Source organism: Macrobrachium rosenbergii, chromosome 27, assembly GCF_040412425.1.
Source record: "Macrobrachium rosenbergii isolate ZJJX-2024 chromosome 27, ASM4041242v1, whole genome shotgun sequence".
Classification (NCBI taxonomy): domain Eukaryota; kingdom Metazoa; phylum Arthropoda; class Malacostraca; order Decapoda; family Palaemonidae; genus Macrobrachium; species Macrobrachium rosenbergii.
In genome coordinates this window covers 25413392-25435452 of record NC_089767.1, presented here as the reverse complement: position 1 = coordinate 25435452, position 22061 = coordinate 25413392, and the positions used below count along the sequence as shown (strand labels likewise).

General features: G+C 35.7%; 1 protein-coding gene across 1 annotated transcript in view; it reads left to right on the top strand.

The window, feature by feature from the left end:
• Positions 1–19784, top strand: part of AstCC (Allatostatin double C) — a 49833-nt gene extending 30049 nt beyond the window's left edge. Inside the window, exons 2-3 of the mRNA XM_067129166.1 lie at positions 15796–15939; positions 18361–19784. Coding sequence (XP_066985267.1) covers positions 15796–15939; positions 18361–18438 — 222 coding nt within the window. The 3' untranslated portion in view covers positions 18439–19784. The remainder of the gene's footprint in view (positions 1–15795; positions 15940–18360) is intronic.
• Positions 19785–22061: the final 2277 nt, after the last annotated feature.

Here is a 22061-nt window from a genome sequence, read left to right as displayed (position 1 = left end):
CATATACATACATACATACACACATATATATACATATATATTGCAAGTGGCACTTACAATCTTGCAATGAAGATTGTTGGTATTTCGATACATTTTCCTCATGTCAAAAGTCAATGTTTAGAAGAGAAGAGTACTACGTTTTATATATTCTTTATATATTGCATATGGCGATTCATTGCTGATGTGGAATGCAACCAAACAGATCAGATCTACGCTGCAATAATAATAATAATAATAATAATAATAATAATAATAATAATAATAATAATAATAATAAATGTAAAATTATTACTGCAATAACAAGAGGCGAAATTACTAATAGATTCCAGTGCCAGTACCTGCCGAAGGCAAGTGATTACCTTCTGGAACTATTGATTCCCTATCCGTATTCTATCCGTCTTCGGTGCTTGTCAGGGAGTTGGTATACCATATTAAAGGCTGGTTTATGGACCGAGATCGATACGGCCTCTACTATGGCCAAACGAGCCCTGTACAGAAGAGCGTCCTTCAGAGTGCTCCACTTGTGTACCTTAGAGCAACGCTGGAAAACAGTTCTTTGGTTGTGATGATGACAGCAGCAGTGCCACAGAAGAGTCCCTTTTGTGTACAAAGACTTCTTACTGTATTTCGAGCAAGTAATCCTAAATACAAAATTTGCCAGCTCTGCCTTCTTCTGTCGAAGTGTGAGGATGTGTTTCGTAAGCCTAGGATTCGGGTTGGGTTGACAGAAGACTCTTAGACTCACCCTCCTCAATGAGTACTGAGGCATGACCTTTCTCCAAGCGATGATTCAAGAATAATTTTCTCCATTCTTGACCTGGATGTCATCTCGTGATAGTTTAATTGTTTTTCTCTAGATGAATTTTAACTCCTCCATTTTCCTTCATACAACCTCCACCTAAGAGTTTAGATAACCTCTGTCAGTCGGAGTTTGATAAACTCGGTCCTGTTCTAAACTGACTGCACTCCAAGTTCTACCCAGCCTATACAGCACATCTTTGTTTATGCTAAAGACGCCATTGCGTTCAAGCATCTCTCCACATTCCTACAGTTGGAGTACACAGAAAGTGTGGAAATGAAGATTGCAATGTTTTGTAATTACGTAAGGCAAAGGGAGGCACTTACAATCTGTCAGCTCGGTGGCGATTTTGTGGGCAGATTTATGCTGTAAGTCAAACACCAAAGTCTACACACTTCTGGTTCTCAGTTACACCAAAATCTCCCCGTCATGCAAATAACCAGCTTTGGTGTGTTCAGTTACTACTCACCCCTCTGCAACTCGACGTATTAATAGAAATCAGGGGAAAGAACCAATACTGATGCCATCTTCCTGCCTGCAAAGTTCCCCCCCCCCGGGCCTCCGCCCCCCACAACAGGACCAGAAAGGCGGCTAGATAGTGCAAAGAACATTCCACACTGTACTTCATCAAGAAAGAGCAGAGGCAAGGTGAGGCATTAGATACTGACGTTTTGTCGTGCATGATATCGGTAGCAACAGTCACCTGCATGTTTGCAAACTTTATTCGACATCTGGTTCTTTGACTCTGAAAAAAATCGATGAACTCGGCAGTAACCAAGAGATCGTATTTAAAACGTTGTATTCACTTTTCGTGGTATGCTCATCTGGGAAATGATGGAGTGGAAAGGATTATCTATATTATGCATTTTAATCTTTTCATAACAGTCTCTCACCACTTTTGGAAATTGGAATTCTTGCTAAGATCGATTTCTCTCTCTCTCTCTCTCTCTCTCTCTCTCTCTCTCTCTCTCTCTCTCTCTCTCTCTCTCTCTCTCTCTCTCTCTCTCTCAGATTTCAGAAGAATAAACTGTTAGGATCAACTTCTCAAATCGCGGATAATATCTCAGCTTTATATCATCTATAATGTTCAAACTTCATGCTCCCATACATTCATTAAAATGATTTACTAAAATGTTCTCAATTGCTCTTGAATTTATTATTTTCCAAAATCTGAATAAATATGGAGTCTATTTAAAAAATACAATTGTATTAATTTTTACAGCAAATATAATAATGGTAGTATTGTATTACTCTCACATAAATAATTCATTGACAAAAGTTCAAATAGCGGCTTTATAGTCCTGACAATTTAGACATAAAATAATGCCAAACTTCTGAAATATTACAGTTTTCTTTTCTATGATATGGGAAACGTTATTATGAATAAAAATAATTCTATTTTTTAGGATTTTGTTCAGTTTTTAAAGGAAAACGGTAAAAAACAAATGCTAGAAAAACGACGAATATTTATCAGCTCCAATAAATGAAATATCGAATTCACTGTGCCAAAGGCCCAGTTTCGAATTAGGGTGAAAGCAGATGCACCTATCAATTTTAATTAACAACAACCTGGCCTGGTGAAATGAATGTCTTAATGGTATAGTCATGTATAGCATTGCACGCCACAGACAGCAAGATGCATGCCAATTGTACCAGTACCACCGGGTGGCTGAGAGTCACTCACCACTGCTGAATCTGTTTAAACTTGCCTACTCTCAGTGATCCGGTGGTACTCATACAATTGGCATGCATCTTGTTGTCTGTAGTGTGCAATGCTAAAACAGGACTATACCACAAAGACTTTTCCACCAGGTCTGGTGGTCTTCAAGATGACAGAGTGATTGTAAGCTACCTGGCGTCAAACTACCAGGGTCACTAATTCAGCTGTGGGCCTTAAGAAGACCAGGGCTCCATTAACGACTTTGCACGTGGGATCTTCATTCCAATCATCTGCAGGCTACCGGATAAATGTGAAAGGTTTCTGTTATCAATCATCTGGCATCATGAAAGAACGAAAAGTGGTACTCTTACTACCTATGAGCCAAAGACTCCCCAATGTAATTACAGACCACGATGAGAAAGGAAAGGGTCGATAAGATACGAGATCTGATATATAACGACGGCTGAAGGTGGAGTAAACGCTTTCCACGTAGGGCTAAGCGTTGTCATTCATGTTCCTGGTTTGCACATATCGGGTAGTTAAGTGTAAATCCCTTCATGAAAGGTAAATTAACGATTCAGATCTGACTATTTCTACGGCAATTACTAGTTCATTGCCTTTGCTATTCATGCAAATAGACTTTTGATAGTTTTGGTAAAGACTCTGTGCGTAAAAAATTATGTATATACAGTATATAAAATATATATATATACAGTATATATATATATATATATATATATATATATATATATATATATATATATATATATATATATATATATATATATATATATATATACATACATATATATATGTATATATATAATATATACATATATTTAGTGTATATGCGTATTATATGTTTGTTTGCTTAAAAGGTGTAGGCCTCTATTTCACTACTCCGTATTTTTGTGTTTATCAGAATGCAATTACTGAGAGTAATTGAAAGCTACTCGTTCCCCATGCCCTTGACAGCTAATCACGGACATCAAAGACCAAAGTCTTCTAAGCGTCCATATTCAGATGACGATTTAAATCGACTTAGAGGAGATTTCGAATCACCATACTCTTTTTATGGTGTAGGCATTTACATTTTTCTGCAGCTCAGAATATCTGAAACGGGATTTTTCTCAAAAAGTAGCTCCTCATTTCGAAGGGAATTGATCCGTACGTTGTAATTCATCAAAATCAGACTAAAATGATTTGGAAGACTTAAGTGATTTGCCAAGATGAAAGGCTGAAGAGAATTGACTGCCTGAACTCTAGAGGAATCGGAACAATTATGTTAGCTGACGCCGGAATAGAAAGGAGATGAATTTTTCTCAAGATGTGCAATGGAAGAAGTAAATAAGGCCATGAGGAATAATCCAATCAAAACACCAGAACACCATATTTGGAAGGAAGCTTTATGATAAGACAAAAAGGGAAGAATGGAGAAAACAAGGACGACTTGTGACAGGCAAGTGGAGAAATGATGAAAAGAATAATGATGAGGTGAGATTGATACCATCAGGAGGTATGCAAGGATCTGAGGATTGGCCCAGTCGAAACACGAGACTGTCACAGTTGGAAGGGTCCGTTATTTTAAGACAAGAGGGGAATAATGGAGAAAACGAAGATGATCTGTAACAGGAGGATAGACGAAGGAAAATGAAGAATAAAGATCAAGTGAGGCTTATACCATCGGGAGTAGTATCAATGGCGTAACTATGGGGGAGGCCTGCGGGGGCCCGGGCACCCTCCCACCCCCCAGTCAGATGCTTGGCCCCCCCACTGGCCACCCCCCCAGTAGAAATTCCCTTTGCAGCTAACTTTAACCCTTATAGTATTTGATACTTTTGCATATTGCAAGAGTTGAAAATTAACTGAAAATTGAGCTCAAAATTTCAAATACAGGTTTACTAATTACTAATACTATTATTTTCTTTCATTCACAGGGATATATAAATTCAAGAATAGTATATTTTGCTAATTACAGAACTGGTACATTAGTTTTGTGTAGTTTTCTTTGGGCGCCCCCCCAAAAAAAAAATATCTTGGCCCCACCTAAGCGGCTCCCCCGCCGCCGATGGAATGCCAGCAACGCCACTGGGTAGTATTGTAGGAAAAGTTTGAAAATGGAGATCTGTGCTTTCCAGATTTATGAAATTTTACATCACACATCATAAACTAACAAAATCATCAAAATAAAAAAAGAGGAAACTATGTCGTTTTCTTCATAAAAAAGGAGACAAGTAAATGGAGCACGTTAGCCAACCAGATTCCATCTCCTGCTAACAAAACTCATGCAAAATGGGGGGCAGCACTCAAGCTGATGAAGTATACGTGATCATGAAAATGTGATTTGCGTCCGACTTTGACAGTGCTATGTGAGAATGGGGTCAAATATTGAATGTACACACTAAATTCGAATTTAGAGGTGCAAGGAAGAGTAAAATAAAAACTGACTCATAAAATAATGAAAATACTGGGGCGTCATCATGAACAACCTGAGAAAAATTAATAGTTCCTTAAAACTGCGTCAGGAAGTCAAACAGAAATGCATTTAAGTGAGACGCGTTTTCAGGATCCTTGAGTGCTAATGCCTTAATGATCATTATGAAGCTAATGACGAAGAAAAAATCATTTATCTGAAGCTGTTCGATCTATCTGGGAAGTTATGAATCCCTTCCAAGAAAAAAAAAATAACCGTCAGGAAGGAATCCTATTGACTCCTTCAAAAACAAATTAGGTGGACCTTCTCCCAAACAATCATTAACGACGAAACAATCGCTTCTCAATGCGTTCCTTAATGAAACAATCGCTTTCTCAATACGTTCTTTAAATAGTCGTGCCACATTTTTCCGCATTTGCAGAATCTTCATTGCCTATTTCTGTTATCTCTCATTAAAAACCCCATTCTCCTTGATAAAAGGAAAAAAAAAGGGTCTCGCTAATACATTCCGCCGGGTACAGTAATAAAAGCCCCCACAACAACCCTTCACATCTGGATAATATGATTTGATGTCCAATCCGCCTTTGAGGGAAGTTTTTTTCTTTTTTCCTTCCGTGATCATAAGAGTGTAGTCGATTACCTCTTAACAAGGGATAGAAGTGCAGAGGAGGCGAAAAGACCTTGTTATCTTCGCACTTAAACAGGGGACATTTGAACCAAAGCGAGAGAGAGGCGAATGTTCCTTCTTGTTGATAATGATGTCGCTGTTGTTTTTTTTTTTCCATTATTAATGCTATTGATGATGGTGACCGTAAAAATCGTGATGAAACTAATGATGACGCTCTCGGTGCTGTTGTTGACAATTTTGATGGTGCTCTGGACGATGATGGTGTCATTTTTCGTACTCTTGATAATGGATGAAGATTTCCGTTACTGATGAAAATGGTGGCATCCCAGCGGCAGGTAGGGAAGGAAACTGATGCTGAGAGAGAGAGAGAGAGAGAGAGAGAGAGAGAGAGAGAGAGAGAGAGAGAGAGAGAGAGAGAGAGAGAGTCATTGCTAGTTGCTACTCCTGACTGCTTAAATTTGATTTTCGCTGGAATTAATTTCCTCAGAGGATCGTATCTTTAAATAAGCAATACCAGCGACGATCCCAGGCGACCAACGTCGCTTTCGTTTGTAAAGATCCAATCTTTTTACCCTTTCTCTCTCTCTCTCTCTCTCTCTCTCTCTCTCTCTCTCAAGTCCCCGGAATTACTCTTAGATTTTAAGCATCTGACTGCTTAAGGAAATCGGCATACTGGCACGGAAGGGGGCAGTTCCTTTGTTCACTCTGGGATTTGATTACATAATTTGGCATCATTATCAGCAATACTATTTTGGATCCTGATGGACTGATGGATGACTTTAAATGAACCAGTGACCGTGACTGTGTTGACACCAAACATTATTCTAATGACAACTAAACAATGAATAACAATCCCAAAACCTTTTGAATAAGATAACAAGAAATCGATGGCAATCGCACACTTTGAATGAAATGAATAATGGACAAAATGAAGAACTCGAAGAAATCCTGACAATGGATTGGCAAGCAAAAAAAAAAAAAAAAAAAAAAAAAAAACAGGTATACCTTTAAACTGAACAAACAAGAATGAGAGGACAGATGCTCCACCAGTTCAGGGGCCAGACAATTTCTGTAGACACGAATGAGATAAAAATCTGGATATCATTATTGAATTAAATTATGGAAAGCAAAAAAGCTTCAGGCAATATCGATAAAAGTGCAAGAGACGACTAGAAAGCCAGAATTAAAACCCAAAAGACAAGTGTGGAGCCGTGCTGGCACAACTTCAAGTTAATATAGCAACAAAAACATTAAGTTATAGCCGTCTCTTAAAAAGAAAGGATAGCAGAAACATACAGTGAATTTACTACTCTGGATAGAGTTAACCTCAAAACTATGATTCTGTGAGAAACGACCTGTATGTCATTGCCTGATTCACGGTATCTCAACGGGATAACGAAACAATTAGTGAAATTGATAAAAAGTTGAAGATTTCGGTAAAACATACGATAATTAATTATTGAGAATCTAATATTCGGAAAACGCAGATAACGTTTGCATCTTCAAGTTAAATTTCTCTGAAACATCTGGGATATCTGGAGGATTACATATATACTAATGAAAAATGTCTCGTTTTCTTAACATGAATATGTTAGCACACTCAAGTGTTCAGTAATCTGTTTTAAAACAGGTAACAAACAAATAATTTCTTGTTCACTAAGGTTGAGGTAGCGCTTTTTAAGATAACAATATTTTTGGATATTTTATCCTCTAAATAACATATCCTAAATAATTATAGCTTAAAAATTCTTTGATAAGTTTTCAGACCATTTTCCAAGTTATTTCATGGCTAAGTAATTCAACGGGTCGCTAGCAAACGTCAAAGTTTGTGACAGGTCATGCTCTCTCACCTGAGATTCCATATGAGTTACCCTCTTAAATGATACGTTTTCTTTTACACAATGTATATATTAGAAAACGGAAGACACTAACTAGTTTTAAGGACTAACTATGAAAACGAATTTATTTTTAGGTAACTAAATCTGGATTAGAAAATTACTTAATAACTACCATATAACCTCTGTACACCATCTAATAACAATTATATGTTAATCGACGCGTAAGTATATCTATTTTGTAAGCAGATGAAAAAATAACCACTTTTAATGACTCGTCAACTTTAGATATTTCTTTTTTTATTTTTAAAACAGGAGTAACCATATTAATTTTATTTTTATCATTATAAAATGTTAAGAATAAGAAGAAGTACTTAACACACAAAAAACATACCTTCTATCCACCACAGTTTTAACGTGATAAAAACCGTAAATAGCTTTTAGTTCTGCTATTTTCTTAAAGTTTGAAGGTTGATTACTCAAAATTATTTTTCTAAGAGCAAAGAAAATGAAATTAAATTAATATTCCCTATAACCCATACTTAATATGCTCATTGAAATTTAAAAATCTGCGAGGAGAACATTATTTGACTATTTTTTCTATAAATATAAAACGAAATAAGGAAAAATCCTTTATTTCGTACGTAAACTACTTCATCATTGAGGTCGAATTTTTGTGATCTTAATTATATGACATAAGGACTGATGGAATTATACCACGTAAAAAAACAAAGCAAATCCCTTAAAAAATTAACTGAAGGTGTAAATAAAAGTCAATATCATTTACTTGAAACGAATAACAGTAGTCGAAAATTTTCTGCCTGTTTTATACTAACACTATCTACACTCATTTACTCTAGTAATTTCCAGCCCTCTTTGAGTAAGAATTATTATTGAGTGACTTTCATTTCAAACCAATAATTTTATAACGACCCCTTCATTGTTGGAAGAACAGCAAAATTATAAACAAATGATGCTGACAGATAGAAACTAATTTAACCACAAATATGGGAATAAAACTGAACATCTGTCACAAAATATAATGAAAAAAAATGAAGCTAAAACCCACAGAGATGGAGCCCGTCAGTGTCTCCCCTTACCTTATCCTAAAGGATATAGAATCAATCACTCATGTATAGGCTTCTTTGGAGAGTATCCAAAGTTATCTCCGGAATTGATTATCCAAATTTTTGTACTATCGTCTCACTATAACCCCCTTCATACTACCTGGCTTTTCATCTTGTTTGCATGATATCTTTCATGGAAGTACTTTTTATTTTTACTGGCATTTTCATGATCTACTTGCATCATACAAGAGTTGTCTTTGGAAAATGGTCTACTACATTTTCTATTTCATTTCAACCTTGTCAACATATTTTTTTTGTTGTTGTTGAATTTTTATTTACTTGGTAGGTAAAGGTATTTCAGTCTTGGTAACTGACCTTGACTAATGGAGATTCACCTCTTTATTGTACTGTGCCTATGCCTCGCTGACAGAGTCATTCATATAAGAGTTTTCTGTATAACAAGCACTTAAATTTTCCATATTTCTCTTTCATGAAAAGCGCCAGTCGAACATAACAGAGCTAACGAACCTAAACGAGAACAAAACTATAAAAATAAAAACTTGCCATTTAAGCCAATCAGAACATACAACATTCGGGAAGTAAAGTGAAAAATAAATAAATACAAAATAAATAAATTACACTCAAATATAACAGTTTCTCGAATCCTCAAATCCGACAAATCATGCGTGGCAATGGATGTGTGGTGATTTACAATATATTTAGCCAACTCTCACGCACAATGCACAAATGATTGTATTCGAAGACGACACTGGAAAATGACACGAGGTAATGGAGGCCGAAGCTTGGTGGAAGAAGGGACTATTGACATAAGACCAAGAGTTTTATATAATCCGTTTTAAGAACAGTGACTATTGCATATCCTTACAGAAGCTACAGTGTATCTGAAACTCTGTTGTAATTTTAAAACCTTACTTGGCAGTGGCTTGTAACTTAATTGGATGTTATAGAAGGGTTCATGCCTATGAAATATTTATGTACTTCTTTTCCATCTATTTCTGAGACTGCAGTGCTGTTGCCTATCAAACTGTAGGGATAAGAATTTCATGAAAGATAAGAAGACAAAAATTAATTCCCCAATGTATGAACAGTAAGTCCAACGAAAAAGGAGAAGACCCAGACAGATTAGGAGTTGCTTATTATAAGGGTAGTGCTTGGAACATTTGAGAAAATTGCAGTTTTTTCGCAATTTCAATCAGGCAAGTCACGGAACTTTAAAGACACGGAGATTTAAAGGAAGTTTATCTTAACATAACTGAACCACATCAAGTTACTATTAGCCACCTTACTTCCCTATTGGCATTGACAATTTTCAATAGGCTATTGCTCTTCCTCTTTATGAAGTTTTAATGCATAGGATTTGATTAATGTTTATTGACACTGGCTTGAAGTACACTATCCACGGGTTTCATCGTCTATAAAAATCAATATTAATCTACTGAAATGAATAATACTATTTGCTGCCATTACTATCAGATAAGTTTCGAGTTCCTGCTTGTCAGTAATTTGAGTAATTCTTATTGAAAGAATTCTTATTGAAGGAATTTCGTCGACCTTTTTAGCATTCCCAGGAAAACGCATCATCCTGCTTCCTATTAGGAATGCGCAGCAGCTATTCCTAAGCCGAGAGGTTAATCCTACCTAAGCTATTTATTATATTATCTCAGGGGCTATCCCTTCAACTTGTGATGGCAGGTCACCATCTAAGACACCAGAATGTGCTTGTGACCTCATTTCGTCTGCGTCGTTAGCGGGTGCAAAGAGTCAAAATTTAATTCGAACTGCAACTTTAGTTCATTTCATAAATAATTTTGTTATTTCAGGTAGCAGTGTTTGAGCACATCATCCTTTATACTTGAAGTACTCATGAGGCTTTTGTTGAATAAGTCTATAGCATTCTGTAAGGGGTTTCTTTCCTAAAATACGTTTATATACATACATACATACACACACACACACACACACACACACACACACACACACATATATATATATATATATATATATATATATATATATATATATATATATATATATATATATAAAACTCAAGAATAAAACATAATCATAACTCAACTGTGTTGACTGAAATAGTGTCGTGTTTACCTGGGGAAGATAATTCCTCCATTTTAAAGGCTCTATCACATAGGTGCGTGTCTCAGCATAGCTTCTATTTTTAACATTTAACATCTTGATGAATTCTTAATACTCCTCATCTTGCAGCAAAGTAGGGCTCGTGAGATCAAATTACCATCAACGTGATATATTTAGTTCAAGGCATTCTTTAGTCATAAAAATCATTTTGAACAGACCAGACTGCTTCTAATAATGATCTTAAAAGAGGTACGTTTAATAACCAATAACCACTAATCGATTGTTTTACTTCCTTGCAACCTGTAATCAAAACATTTCAAGGTGAACAGGACCCTACGGAACACTAAGACATTAACTACTTGCATCTAAGTGCCGTTGCTTAGTTTCTAAGGCCCTATGTTTCATTCTTAAGTATTTTCGTAATCTTTTAAGAGTACTTTGGTTTTGAATAATGTAAAGTGGCTAACATTTACATTATTAATTTTTTATTTTTTTTGCTGTGTGAGCATTTTATGCAAACGAATCTTTCATTACGCGATTTGTATCATAATTTCTGAAAATGAAGTCTGGCTTATTTATTCCTCGAACTTTTATCTCATTGTATTATGAAACCCTGCAACAGATCCTAGATGAGTCACTATAAAATCTACATTGTGATAACCTTGGGAAGTTAGTTACCATGGCCCAAGGAAATTTATACCCATATTACAAATCTTGACTGAATTTGGATTACGAAAGTGGTTAACATTTACGCTTAAACGTGACTTTGCAGGGTCACCACAATCAAGACTTTATAGTGAGGCAGAGAGAATCTACCACATTGTTTTATGTAATAAAATAACAATAAAATCACCGTTTAGGGAATAAATAACTCAAAGACAGCTGTACAAAACCGTTTAAGAAATAAATCACTCAAAAATAACTGTACAAAACTCACACTCTGAAGCTGTCACTCAAGGGTCTAGTTCTAACTTTCAGGCAATCGCTGCCGAGGGACCGCTTAAGCGACTGAGATGTCCGATATATTGGGAAACCCAATACGTTTAAAATCCATCAGCACCTCCAATGCAAACCAATGGCTCCCCAGTTTACTGTACGTTGTCACCACAAGGTTTTCCAGCGAGCATGACGAGGAAATAAAGCATTTATGTTCTTATTTCTCCTTTCCTGGGACGATTGCGGTCAAGGTCATTTACATTCGCAAGTTCATTCGCTTTGTGTCCCCGTTTGGGTAACTGGGGAGATGTGTTACTGAGGAAGTGAGTTAACCGTGTGTTTATCAGTCAAGTTAGTGGTTTTTTACGTGATTTTTATGCAACATTTGATGCAAATAAATACGAAAAGTAATTGTCTTAGCAATAATTGTCTCGGTAATTGTCTTCAATAATTAAAATAACAATCGTATTGTTATGCTTTCGCCTCGGACGACTTCGAGAATTTGTTACATCGTGATAATCGTCAGGAACTATTAAAAAAAAAATAAAACTCAGAAAACGCCTTTGAATATTAGTAACGGTCAAAGACCTGAAACTCGTTTAAGTTACAAGATACTAAACTGCAGTTTGTTTTAAATGAAGCTTTGAAGTTCTAAATTATACGGAAGTATAAGAAAAAATACTGTTAAGACTCCTTGGTCCTGTAAGTTACCTGATTACTTACAAATTTTAAGTGTTATTATCCATAGCAAAATAAGTGCCGGTAAATATTATATATCGTACCAAGTCAAATTAGCCCCGATTGGAATTAAGTACGAGTTAAGTAATATTTTTGTGAGGAAATTAGCTTTTTAGAAACCTTACAGGCCTGAGTGATGGTAAGAAATACGAAACAAAAGCATATACTAGCAATAATAAGTTGATTCAATAGCAATGAATAAGAACAAATAAGAACAAAAGAGGAGAAGCATTTTTTTTTACACTGAACAACTTGGCTATCTCCTTTTTTTGTTAACTTTTATGGTAACACTCACTCATTCGGTTGAGATGCTCAAATAGTGGCGTTGTTTCTTTCTCGTTCTGATGGTGATAATCCGATGGCGAAGGAGGGAGAGAGAGAGAGAGAGAGAGAGAAATGGGTTACTGGCTGGCGAGTGGCAGTTACTATTCAGGGTCGTCTTTGGGTCGTCATAGGCAGCTTCGTGAATCTTTCATTAATCACATCAAACACACCGTGATCATTAACTTTAAATATCCCTGCTGTCACTGGCACATCACTATCATAAGATGAAGTGTTCTTAGGGTAATTTTTGCACTTTGCACTGTAACAATCACTAAATAAAGGTAAAAACACGAGAGTTATGAATTTCAAAACTAGCAGCGAGAGCAAAACGGTGTTGGCCAGGTGTGATAGAAAGAGAGGAGAAAGGAAAGGACTGGACAATGCGGATTGGTGGAGAACGAAGGTGTGGCCGCGTTTGACGGCTGTGATTGGCTAGTGCACGGCACTAACAACCCCATCCCCAGACTCCCCGACCAAACTAGTCTCTCAGTGGTAAACCACACTCGTCGCTATAGTTGGGTATTTAAATTCATTTCCGAGAGGTTGGGACGAAATTTTCCATTCCACAAATACGATTCTAACAATATTTGTAGACCCAAAATAAACAATTACATACGTATCTGGTAAAAAGCGACCAGTAGATTTCTCTCTCTCTCTCTCTCTCTCTCTCTCTCTCTCTCTCTCTCTCTCTATCTCTACATATATACACACACACACACACACACACACACACACTCTATATATATATATATATATATACACACACACACACACACACACACACACACATACATACACATACACATATATATATATATATATATATATATATATATATATACCTGTATATATATACACACACACACCTTGAAGTTCAAAGTATGGCAGTGTTTGGTGCAATAAAGGTAAATTTCCGAAGTTTAATATCAGAAACGGAAAAAGATAGCTTTTCCTTAGTTGAAGTCATTTCAGAACCTGTTTACATGATTTTCGATGTAACATTGCGTTCAAATAAATAAGAGTGATAGTCCCGGTCTACTGCTTTGCCCAGCATTAACTTCAGAGGTTTTCGAGAAATATAATGGAAAAGAGAGATGTTTGTTGCTGCAAATGTGAAGATTGCGTGTGGGAAAGTCATCCTTTTAAGTTTACCGTTCTTGTTTCTCCACAATTTCTTAAAAGTACTGCAGAATTTCAGATTCTTTCATTTTCGAGTATTATTACTGTTAATAACCATGACACTAATCAAAAGAAAAGGAAACAAATAGTTTTTTATTTTTCCCCTCCAGTTAATTTAGTGTAAGATTCTATTCTTTAGACAGTTTTCTATCTTTTTTTTTTAACGTTGTGAGGTCAAAAGCTGATGCAGAATAGTATCGAGAAGCCTTTCACAGCAAGTGATGACGTTTCATGAATATTAATCTACCCGATTATACATGTAGGTTAACTGGTCCCAGACTATCCCCCCCGCCTCTCTCTCTCTCTCTCTCTCTCTCTCTCTCTCTCTCTCTCTCTCTCTCTCTCTCTCTCTCTCTATATATATATATATATATATATATATATATATATATTACATGTCTAATTTTCGCTAAAGGGAGTAGCCTTTCACATAGAATTCATTTGCTTAGTGTGTATCTTAAAAGTCTTTTGTTCCTTAGGCCTACTGAATTCGGTCGAAAACACAACCTAATAGCCTAATTTTACAGTAGACAGAATCTGAAAATCGTCAGTGATTGTCCTGAAAGGGGATTATTAAAAGTGGCTAATTTTCTTTTATGTATAGATATATTGATAATTATGCGTTAATTTTTATATAATTATTCTTATAAAATATGCATAAATCATGTAATCATTTTATATTGCTTGCTAAAAATAGTTTATTTGAACGAATATTTGCGTGTACGTGTAAAGAAATGACAAAGGTTTACGTTTTCTATAAACTCTTCACGCTTGCTTCAAAGAAAACGGATCACTTGTATGGGTGACTTGCGTGAAACTTAAGTACGAGTTCCTGACCACCTATCACAAACTTTGACCCTTGCTAGTGACCTGGTGATTGGCGGGACCATGAAATAAACTCACAGCTTTGCTTACAAAACTATCAAAGACTGTTTTTCTAGCTATAGTGTTTTAATGTGTTCATTTACAAATTAAATGGTTCAAAATATTAACACAAAATTTTTTAAGCCTTACCGTCTCGGTGTATCCTTGAGGTAATATCCTGAACTTGTCTTCGAGCACACTGGTTGTGCACTTTTAATACTTTGTCTTTAAATTTATTTTTATTTATGCCTAAATACTTTATCAAGGACGCTAGTATAAATGATGTTTTGTGTTTTGAAATTTGTACAAAGAAAATACATTTGGTTGTGATGCCACTTTAAACTCTTCGGATACAATCATTATAATAAACTTATATGTGCTTCATCGACAGTTTAAATGGAGTGATTTCAGTATTCATTAAATGTTTGCTTAAAGTATGAAAATTTTCATGAGAAAAATTTCACTCTAAAACTGGCAAGAAAGGGGTATATTGAAGCTATATTTATTGGGTCATAAGGTCCATATAACATTAACTGTTAATATTCTGTTGTACAGCAGTTTCCTTTTATTCTTGTCCTATATTTTAGAAGCTTACCATGCTCCATGGATCCTCCTTCTACGCTCTATGGAAAGTTACATACTCTAAAACAGCTTAGATTATGTGTTACATCTCTACAACGGTTTATATTGTTATTTCTGGCATATTGTTAAACAAATATTAGTAGTATATCAAATATAGATATTTGGATAAATATTACTAGCATAATTTAAATAACAAGATTTTAAATGGCTACTGATTTCAGATTTAGGAAAACCAGAAACAAAAAAATAATTTGATAAATGAAAAAGCATGAGAAGCAGACGCAACGCTTATTCATATAATGCCTTTTGTCATCTAGCTACCCCAGTCATCACACATGTGCACTACACAAGGAAAATCTATTCGTTGGAAGAGTTAGGGATATCTGCCGTTAGGAACTACTTTTTGGATTGAAGTTATTCAATAGCTATTTATAAAAGTTTCCGGCAGCCAGTAAAAAATAAGAAAACTAAAAAATGCATAAGTTGTGTTACATCCCTTTATGAAATGCACTTTGCTCTTTAATCTTCCTAATTTTCTCATGCCAAAAAAAATTGTTCGTGAGAAGAATTAGGATGTGGCCCTCTAATAGCAGAAAATTCAAAGCAGAATTAATGTCATTTTCGTCTCATTCCCAAGGTCCCTCCACCAAGGAAGCGAGCTGCCATCGTGCTGGACAAGTTGATGTTCGCTCTCCAAAAGGCTCTGGACGATACCCCGAACGCCACTTCCCCGGGGCACCAACAGGGTCTCTCTGGAAACAGGGCATTTGCGGCTGGACCGGTGAGTTGATTGTCCCTTTTCGGTGATTTTACCTAAGATTTTCTGCTTTCCTACTCTGCTCTACTATTTTTTTTAGCGCTTTTTAAAATATCTTGAGAATCGGTTGTTCCAGTACTGACTGATTTTACTCAAGAAGTTCTGCTTTTCTAATCTGTCCTGTCATTCCTACAGCTTTGAAAAATATTTTTAGACTCCGTTGTTCCAGTACTGATTGATACTGAGACTGAGTTCATATGGAACATTGTTTCAGTTAATTGTGCTCAGGCAATGACCCGTTCTATTTAATGAATTACCATGTCTGGAATTTCTCAGGAATATTCAAGAGGAGAGAGAAAAATTGGTCAGCAACATGAAATATGAGCAAGCACTTTGGTTTTAGTATCTTTTTACATATTTGCAGTCCGTATGAGATTGGATCTAACATTTAGAACATTGAAAATACGAGAAAATATCAGTAGACCAAGATTTTGTTGTATTTACCATCCTGCAGTTTTAACTCCTAAGTATGACATTATGTTAAGAAAGCATAAAATATAAAAAAAAACGCTCAATTCGGACTCCACTTTCATGACAAGAAAGCGAAAACTGGTCTCTTTCTCTTAAGTAAAAGCATGTTTTTATTCCTTTCTATTATGGTTAATTCTGAGCTCCCTTGAGTTTCTACTCGATGAATCAATTTTTTACTCCGAGAAATTGACCCATGAGATTAATTCGTTTTCCATAGTTTTTCCTCTCCTGCAGAAAACGATTTCGAAAGATTTTGTTAAAATGATGCTCGTCACTAATAATGGATTTAATCTTCCACGTTAGGCTGCACTCCCACATACTGTCATTTAACAGTGCAAACGTATATATAGATATTATGACGAAACTCACAACATGATGCATAAATACATGTGTGTTTATCTGTTATCTGATAATATTATGTATACAGTATAGTTTCAATTTCTGTGCAATATACCAGCTAATAGTGAAGGCTAGCCCTTTATTTCAGTCTGTTTTCATAGCAAGCTTCTTCAAATCAACAAGTCAAGGATCAAAATGCATGCATGTTACAGTGCCTCCAACGCCGTCCCCAGCACCCCTACACCATCCACCCCCACTTCACGTACATTACGAATCTCAAAAGATACTTGTACTTTTTACTCTTACGTCTTACCTTTCAATCACGGCTCTTCTCATAATGTATTCAAATTACTAATAATAATAATAATAATAATAATAATAATAATAATAATAATAATAATAATAATAATAATAATAATAATAATAATAATAATAATATTTATTATTATTATTATTATTATTATTATTATTATTATTATTATTATTATTATTATTATTATTATTATTATTATTATTCATACAACAGTCCTCTTTGAGTAGAACGAGCCGGTATAATCTTAACTTAAATTCAACATCACAGTGAGGACTAGTTAGCTCTTAGGCGACAGCGTTTGTGCTCGTAAATTGTCTGAGCGGAATTAACTGCAACAATGTCTGCCATATAAACTCAGTCTCAGGGTCAAAGGGCATCCGTTCGTCGACCTTGCAGCAAATTCCTACTGATTTATGCCCTAAAGAAATTAGTTCCTTTAGAGGAGAAAAACAAAACTGTCTGGCCAAGATGGAATGGTTCAGGTGAAAAAGGGACACACTGTAAAACTGTGGAATCATCGAGTACGTCCATTAACATCAATTGAACAAAAATACTTTCAGACATTCAAAAACCACTTTAATCACATATCAGAAACTTTGCCATTCCCCTTTACTCAACATTATTGGCGCTACTTCTGCACACATTACAAATATTCCTTGCCTTTGCCAAAACGATTCTGTCATTCTACGAATTCCGCAGTTTTTAAGTCTGCTTTCCTGTATTCCCTCTAAAAATACTGTATTCTTGTATCTTCATTCAACCGACTCTCACAATCGCTACTTGACTGTGCCAGCTCAGCACACTCAATTTTCTACCTATGAACTGTCTATTGCTGATTTCCTGCTAAGAATCAATGAGTATATGGTTTAATACAAAAAGTGGAAGACAGTGAAAAGCAGATAAAATGTGTGGTGGACATTAACTGGTCCGTTTTTCGATCTGTCTAATTCATTAAACCAAACTTGCAATATTCTCTTGATTTATACATCATTATTTCTTGTGATTTATCTCAGATTAATACACATCACTTGGCAAGAACTTATCAAGCTAAGAACGTGATTAAATCATGACATTCAGTGAATTATTGTCTTCGTAAAAGACTTTGTTTAATCGTTTCATGTTTCACATTGTTTGCTTCTTCAGACAATACAAGTAGTTGCCCACAGTTGTAACAATCGGTTTTTCTAATTTTTCTTATAATCTCATCATTATTCCCATTATAGAAAGATAGCATACTGACGTATGACATGTCTCTTCTGCAGATGGACCTACAACGGCGCGGGAATAACGACGGAAGACTCTACTGGCGATGCTACTTCAACGCGGTGTCCTGCTTCTAGATAGTTTTAAAGCGTCTTCTCACTACTTCCTGAGATCGCCATTTCTCTTAGCACGTTATCCTTTCTAAAAAGAGAACTCAACTCGTAAACCATGTACCGCGCACGCTCTTAATAAAAACTCTGTGAAAACTTCATTGGTTAGAGATGTCTTTCCGCTCATACGGTTTGTCAGACCTGTGATTGACTGGAAGTTGTGTCTTTCTTCATGAGATCTGCTACAAATGGACGAGCTGTGTGTTTGTAGCGGTCTGTTCCAGAATTCGTTTATTTTGTTGTTTTCTCTTTTTGTGGTAGATAGGCATAAACTCTGTAACCAAGGACACAATTTCTGAACATAAAACCATACACTGTATATTTAGTTTATTTTATACTCATTTAGGCTGAGGACTTTTGCTAAGTTATCATACAATAATTAAAACTGAAGGCTAAAATGAAAGCTATTTTCCCAAACGGTTATTACACTTAGTTACGACATTCGTGTATTAAGTTGAGCCAACCTAACAAAATGCTTGGATATAAGTTTTATTTGGCGAAGAAATGCAAATCCAACTAATCATATCACGGTGAGACCAACAGTGGAAAATAAAGACATGCATCATCATGCATTACACAATCTCAACTCTCTCTTTTATGGATCCCAGATATCTTTGTGTTTAGATGTTGTTTGCCATGCTCTGTATATACACATATGGAAAATACCATGACGTTAAATGTAAGACTACATCCCAGACACTGAAATAGCCAATCGTAGGCCTAGATGTTCGTGACGTCAAACACCAACTGCTTTCTGACTGGCAGGAGAGGCTTCCATCTTTTCCGCTTCTTCAGGTTTTCGATGAGAAAGTTGGACCGAGCCTCGGGAATTCGCTTCTACGTCATATAGTGCTATTTCATGGTTATTCTTAGATGTAATTCAGGGAGGACTTGAGTCGATAATGGAAATTAAAAGAATTAGAGGAAAGGGGTGAAAGTAATTGAGTTCAGAGACATTTTTTCTTTGCTAAACTATTAAAACGATACTTTACACGATCCTAGTTTTGAGTTACTACTTTTTTATTGATTACATCACCAAATCCCTTTTTACTCGGACTAAATTCTCAGCCTCTACCTACCCATCGATTTGTTTTTGCATTTATTAAAAGCAAATTACAAAAGAAGAAAGGTACAAGGGTATAGTATAGAATTACTTTGGATATGGATCCCCAGACGCGATCTCTGAGAATGTTGAAGGAATAGTTTTTCATTATGTATCCCATTAAGGCTTAAAGCCCTATCGCTGACAATCCTTACTCTTACTGCTCTGAGATGTTATAAATTTTATTGAAAAATAAAGATTCAGTATCCGATTTCTTCTCTTTGCCTACATCCAAACACGGGTCTCTTTGAAACTTGAACAGGTAATGAAGCGTTTGCTGTATTCTAATGCTGGAATGAACGTGGCGGTTATCATATCGGTATTGTGATGCATCAATGAGTTTTAGAACGTTAAAGTTTTGGAAAGTTACAGCCTAGTTTAATTACTACAATCTAAAGGACTTCACAAACAACGGCTCTAATTGAGGCTGGTGAAATGGTCAAGGCTATAATTATAACAGTATGCCATTATTCGAAATGCATATTATCATACTTATTTAAGCACTCAAGTTCTAAGATATGCAAATGTGTGAATGTTGACTGACGCATGCAGTTTTTTTTTTTGCGGCGTATTGGCACGTTATATCCCTCAATGATGAAAAAATACCAGTTTGCTCTTTAAAGGTCAGCGCAACAGAAATCGTCACAGGCAAAATGGCTTGGAACTAAAACACCTAAGCCAAGAATATATGATGAAAATAAGAGAACACTGTCGATCAATAGCTGAAATTAGACCAGCCTAAGAGGCAGATTAAGCCAAAGAAGAAGGAAACACGAAAGAATTAAATGTTCCAGATTTTAAAGGAAAATGGAATGATGAGGTACAAGCAAAATGCAAGCAAAGAAACTGCCGACAGAATTTTCCATGGCTTGTACTGTTTGCATGGACTATAATGACGATACTGCACAATTTCCAAAAAAATTAATTATATAGTTGCTTATGAATCTTCTTTCATAGTCAATAACAAATCATTATATCCATTTGATGAACAATCCTGGGTTTCAGATTACAAACTTATCAAATGCACATCACTTTTAGTTAACCCACCGTGTGGCTCTGTCCTCTTACTTCTTATGTAACACCACTTAGTGGTAAAACAAATGAGCCTTACTTGCATTGCTAACATTTCTCGAAGTAAAGAAAATGAATGAAACGAACGCATTAGAATACGAGCTTCAAAAACGTTTGATGTTACAAGAAACAAGGTCCTTGAAAAAAAAGTTCTAATATTCATCATATAAAATAAAAAAGCCTCAAGCTAAACCTGAGAAACACTAAAACGGTTTTCTGCTATTTTCCAGTTATTTATGAAAATAATTGTTCAACAGTCCGTTAACTGAGGCATTTTTTTTTTCTTTTTGTAGTTTCATAATACGACCTTTCCGTACTAGTCCTGGTGTCAAGGGGATATTTTTTTTTCAATCATGTGCATCGCTGGAAAAAAAAAGTGACTACAACCAACTGAAGACTTCCACTGCAGTACAATAGAAGACGACTAACTGCTATGATAGGGAGTATGAATTCGGTGATGGGGAAATGGGAAGGGATATGAAAGTTACTGGTGACAAGGAAGAACGAAAGTGGGCCTAAAAAAAAAAAAAGAGTCTTCAAAAATATTGTTTAAAAAAATTTACGGTCAAGTCTGGAGAATAAAAGTAACTAACCGATAACTTCACATTCAGTTATCATAATTATTATAACAAGGGAGACAAGGAACCATTTCTCCTAGAATAGTCTGTAATGCTGCTGTGACGTCATAGTTATGGCACCGGTATATCGGTAATAAACAGGTTGGGTTTTTGCAGCATTTGCATAAGAATTTTTCAGATATTAAATGAACTTGGTTGCTGTGCGAAAAATGAGCGCGTTCATTTTACAGCACAGCAGCACACCTATCATTTCTAATTACAAAATGATACTTTCGATGTACTTGCGTAAGCGATACAAGTAGAGAGAGAGAGAGAGAGAGAGAGAGAGAGAGAGAGAGAGGTGGCATTCAAAGAGCTTGTATCTGTGCATGCGTATACGTAAGGCTACAACTAGCCTCTATATAGGGCTCTCAGCACGGTATGTAAACTAAGAGAGCAATGTATTGTCAGATGATGATTTGTTCCTGAATAGTTCCCTTGAGGGTTCAACCTAATTAGGGATGGTGAATGACCTACAATAAACAGTTTATAACTCCGGGGCAATAAACTTACGGATGTATAAAATTTGAGTCCATGAAAAATGTATGCAACGAAGAATACCAGTTTTCCTTTTCAGGGGAACAACTTTGGGAGATTAATCTTTCCATCATTATACATTCTAGTTGCAAAGTAGGTCATCTTTAATAGTTTACACTTCTGGCTGTTCCAGATCCACTGACCTGAGAAGCGCACCCACCCCTTAATAATACGGCTACTTTTCCTTGTCGATTACTAAGTTTTAAGCGGGATATATATATGTATACATACATATAGATATATGTTTATATTTACATATCAAA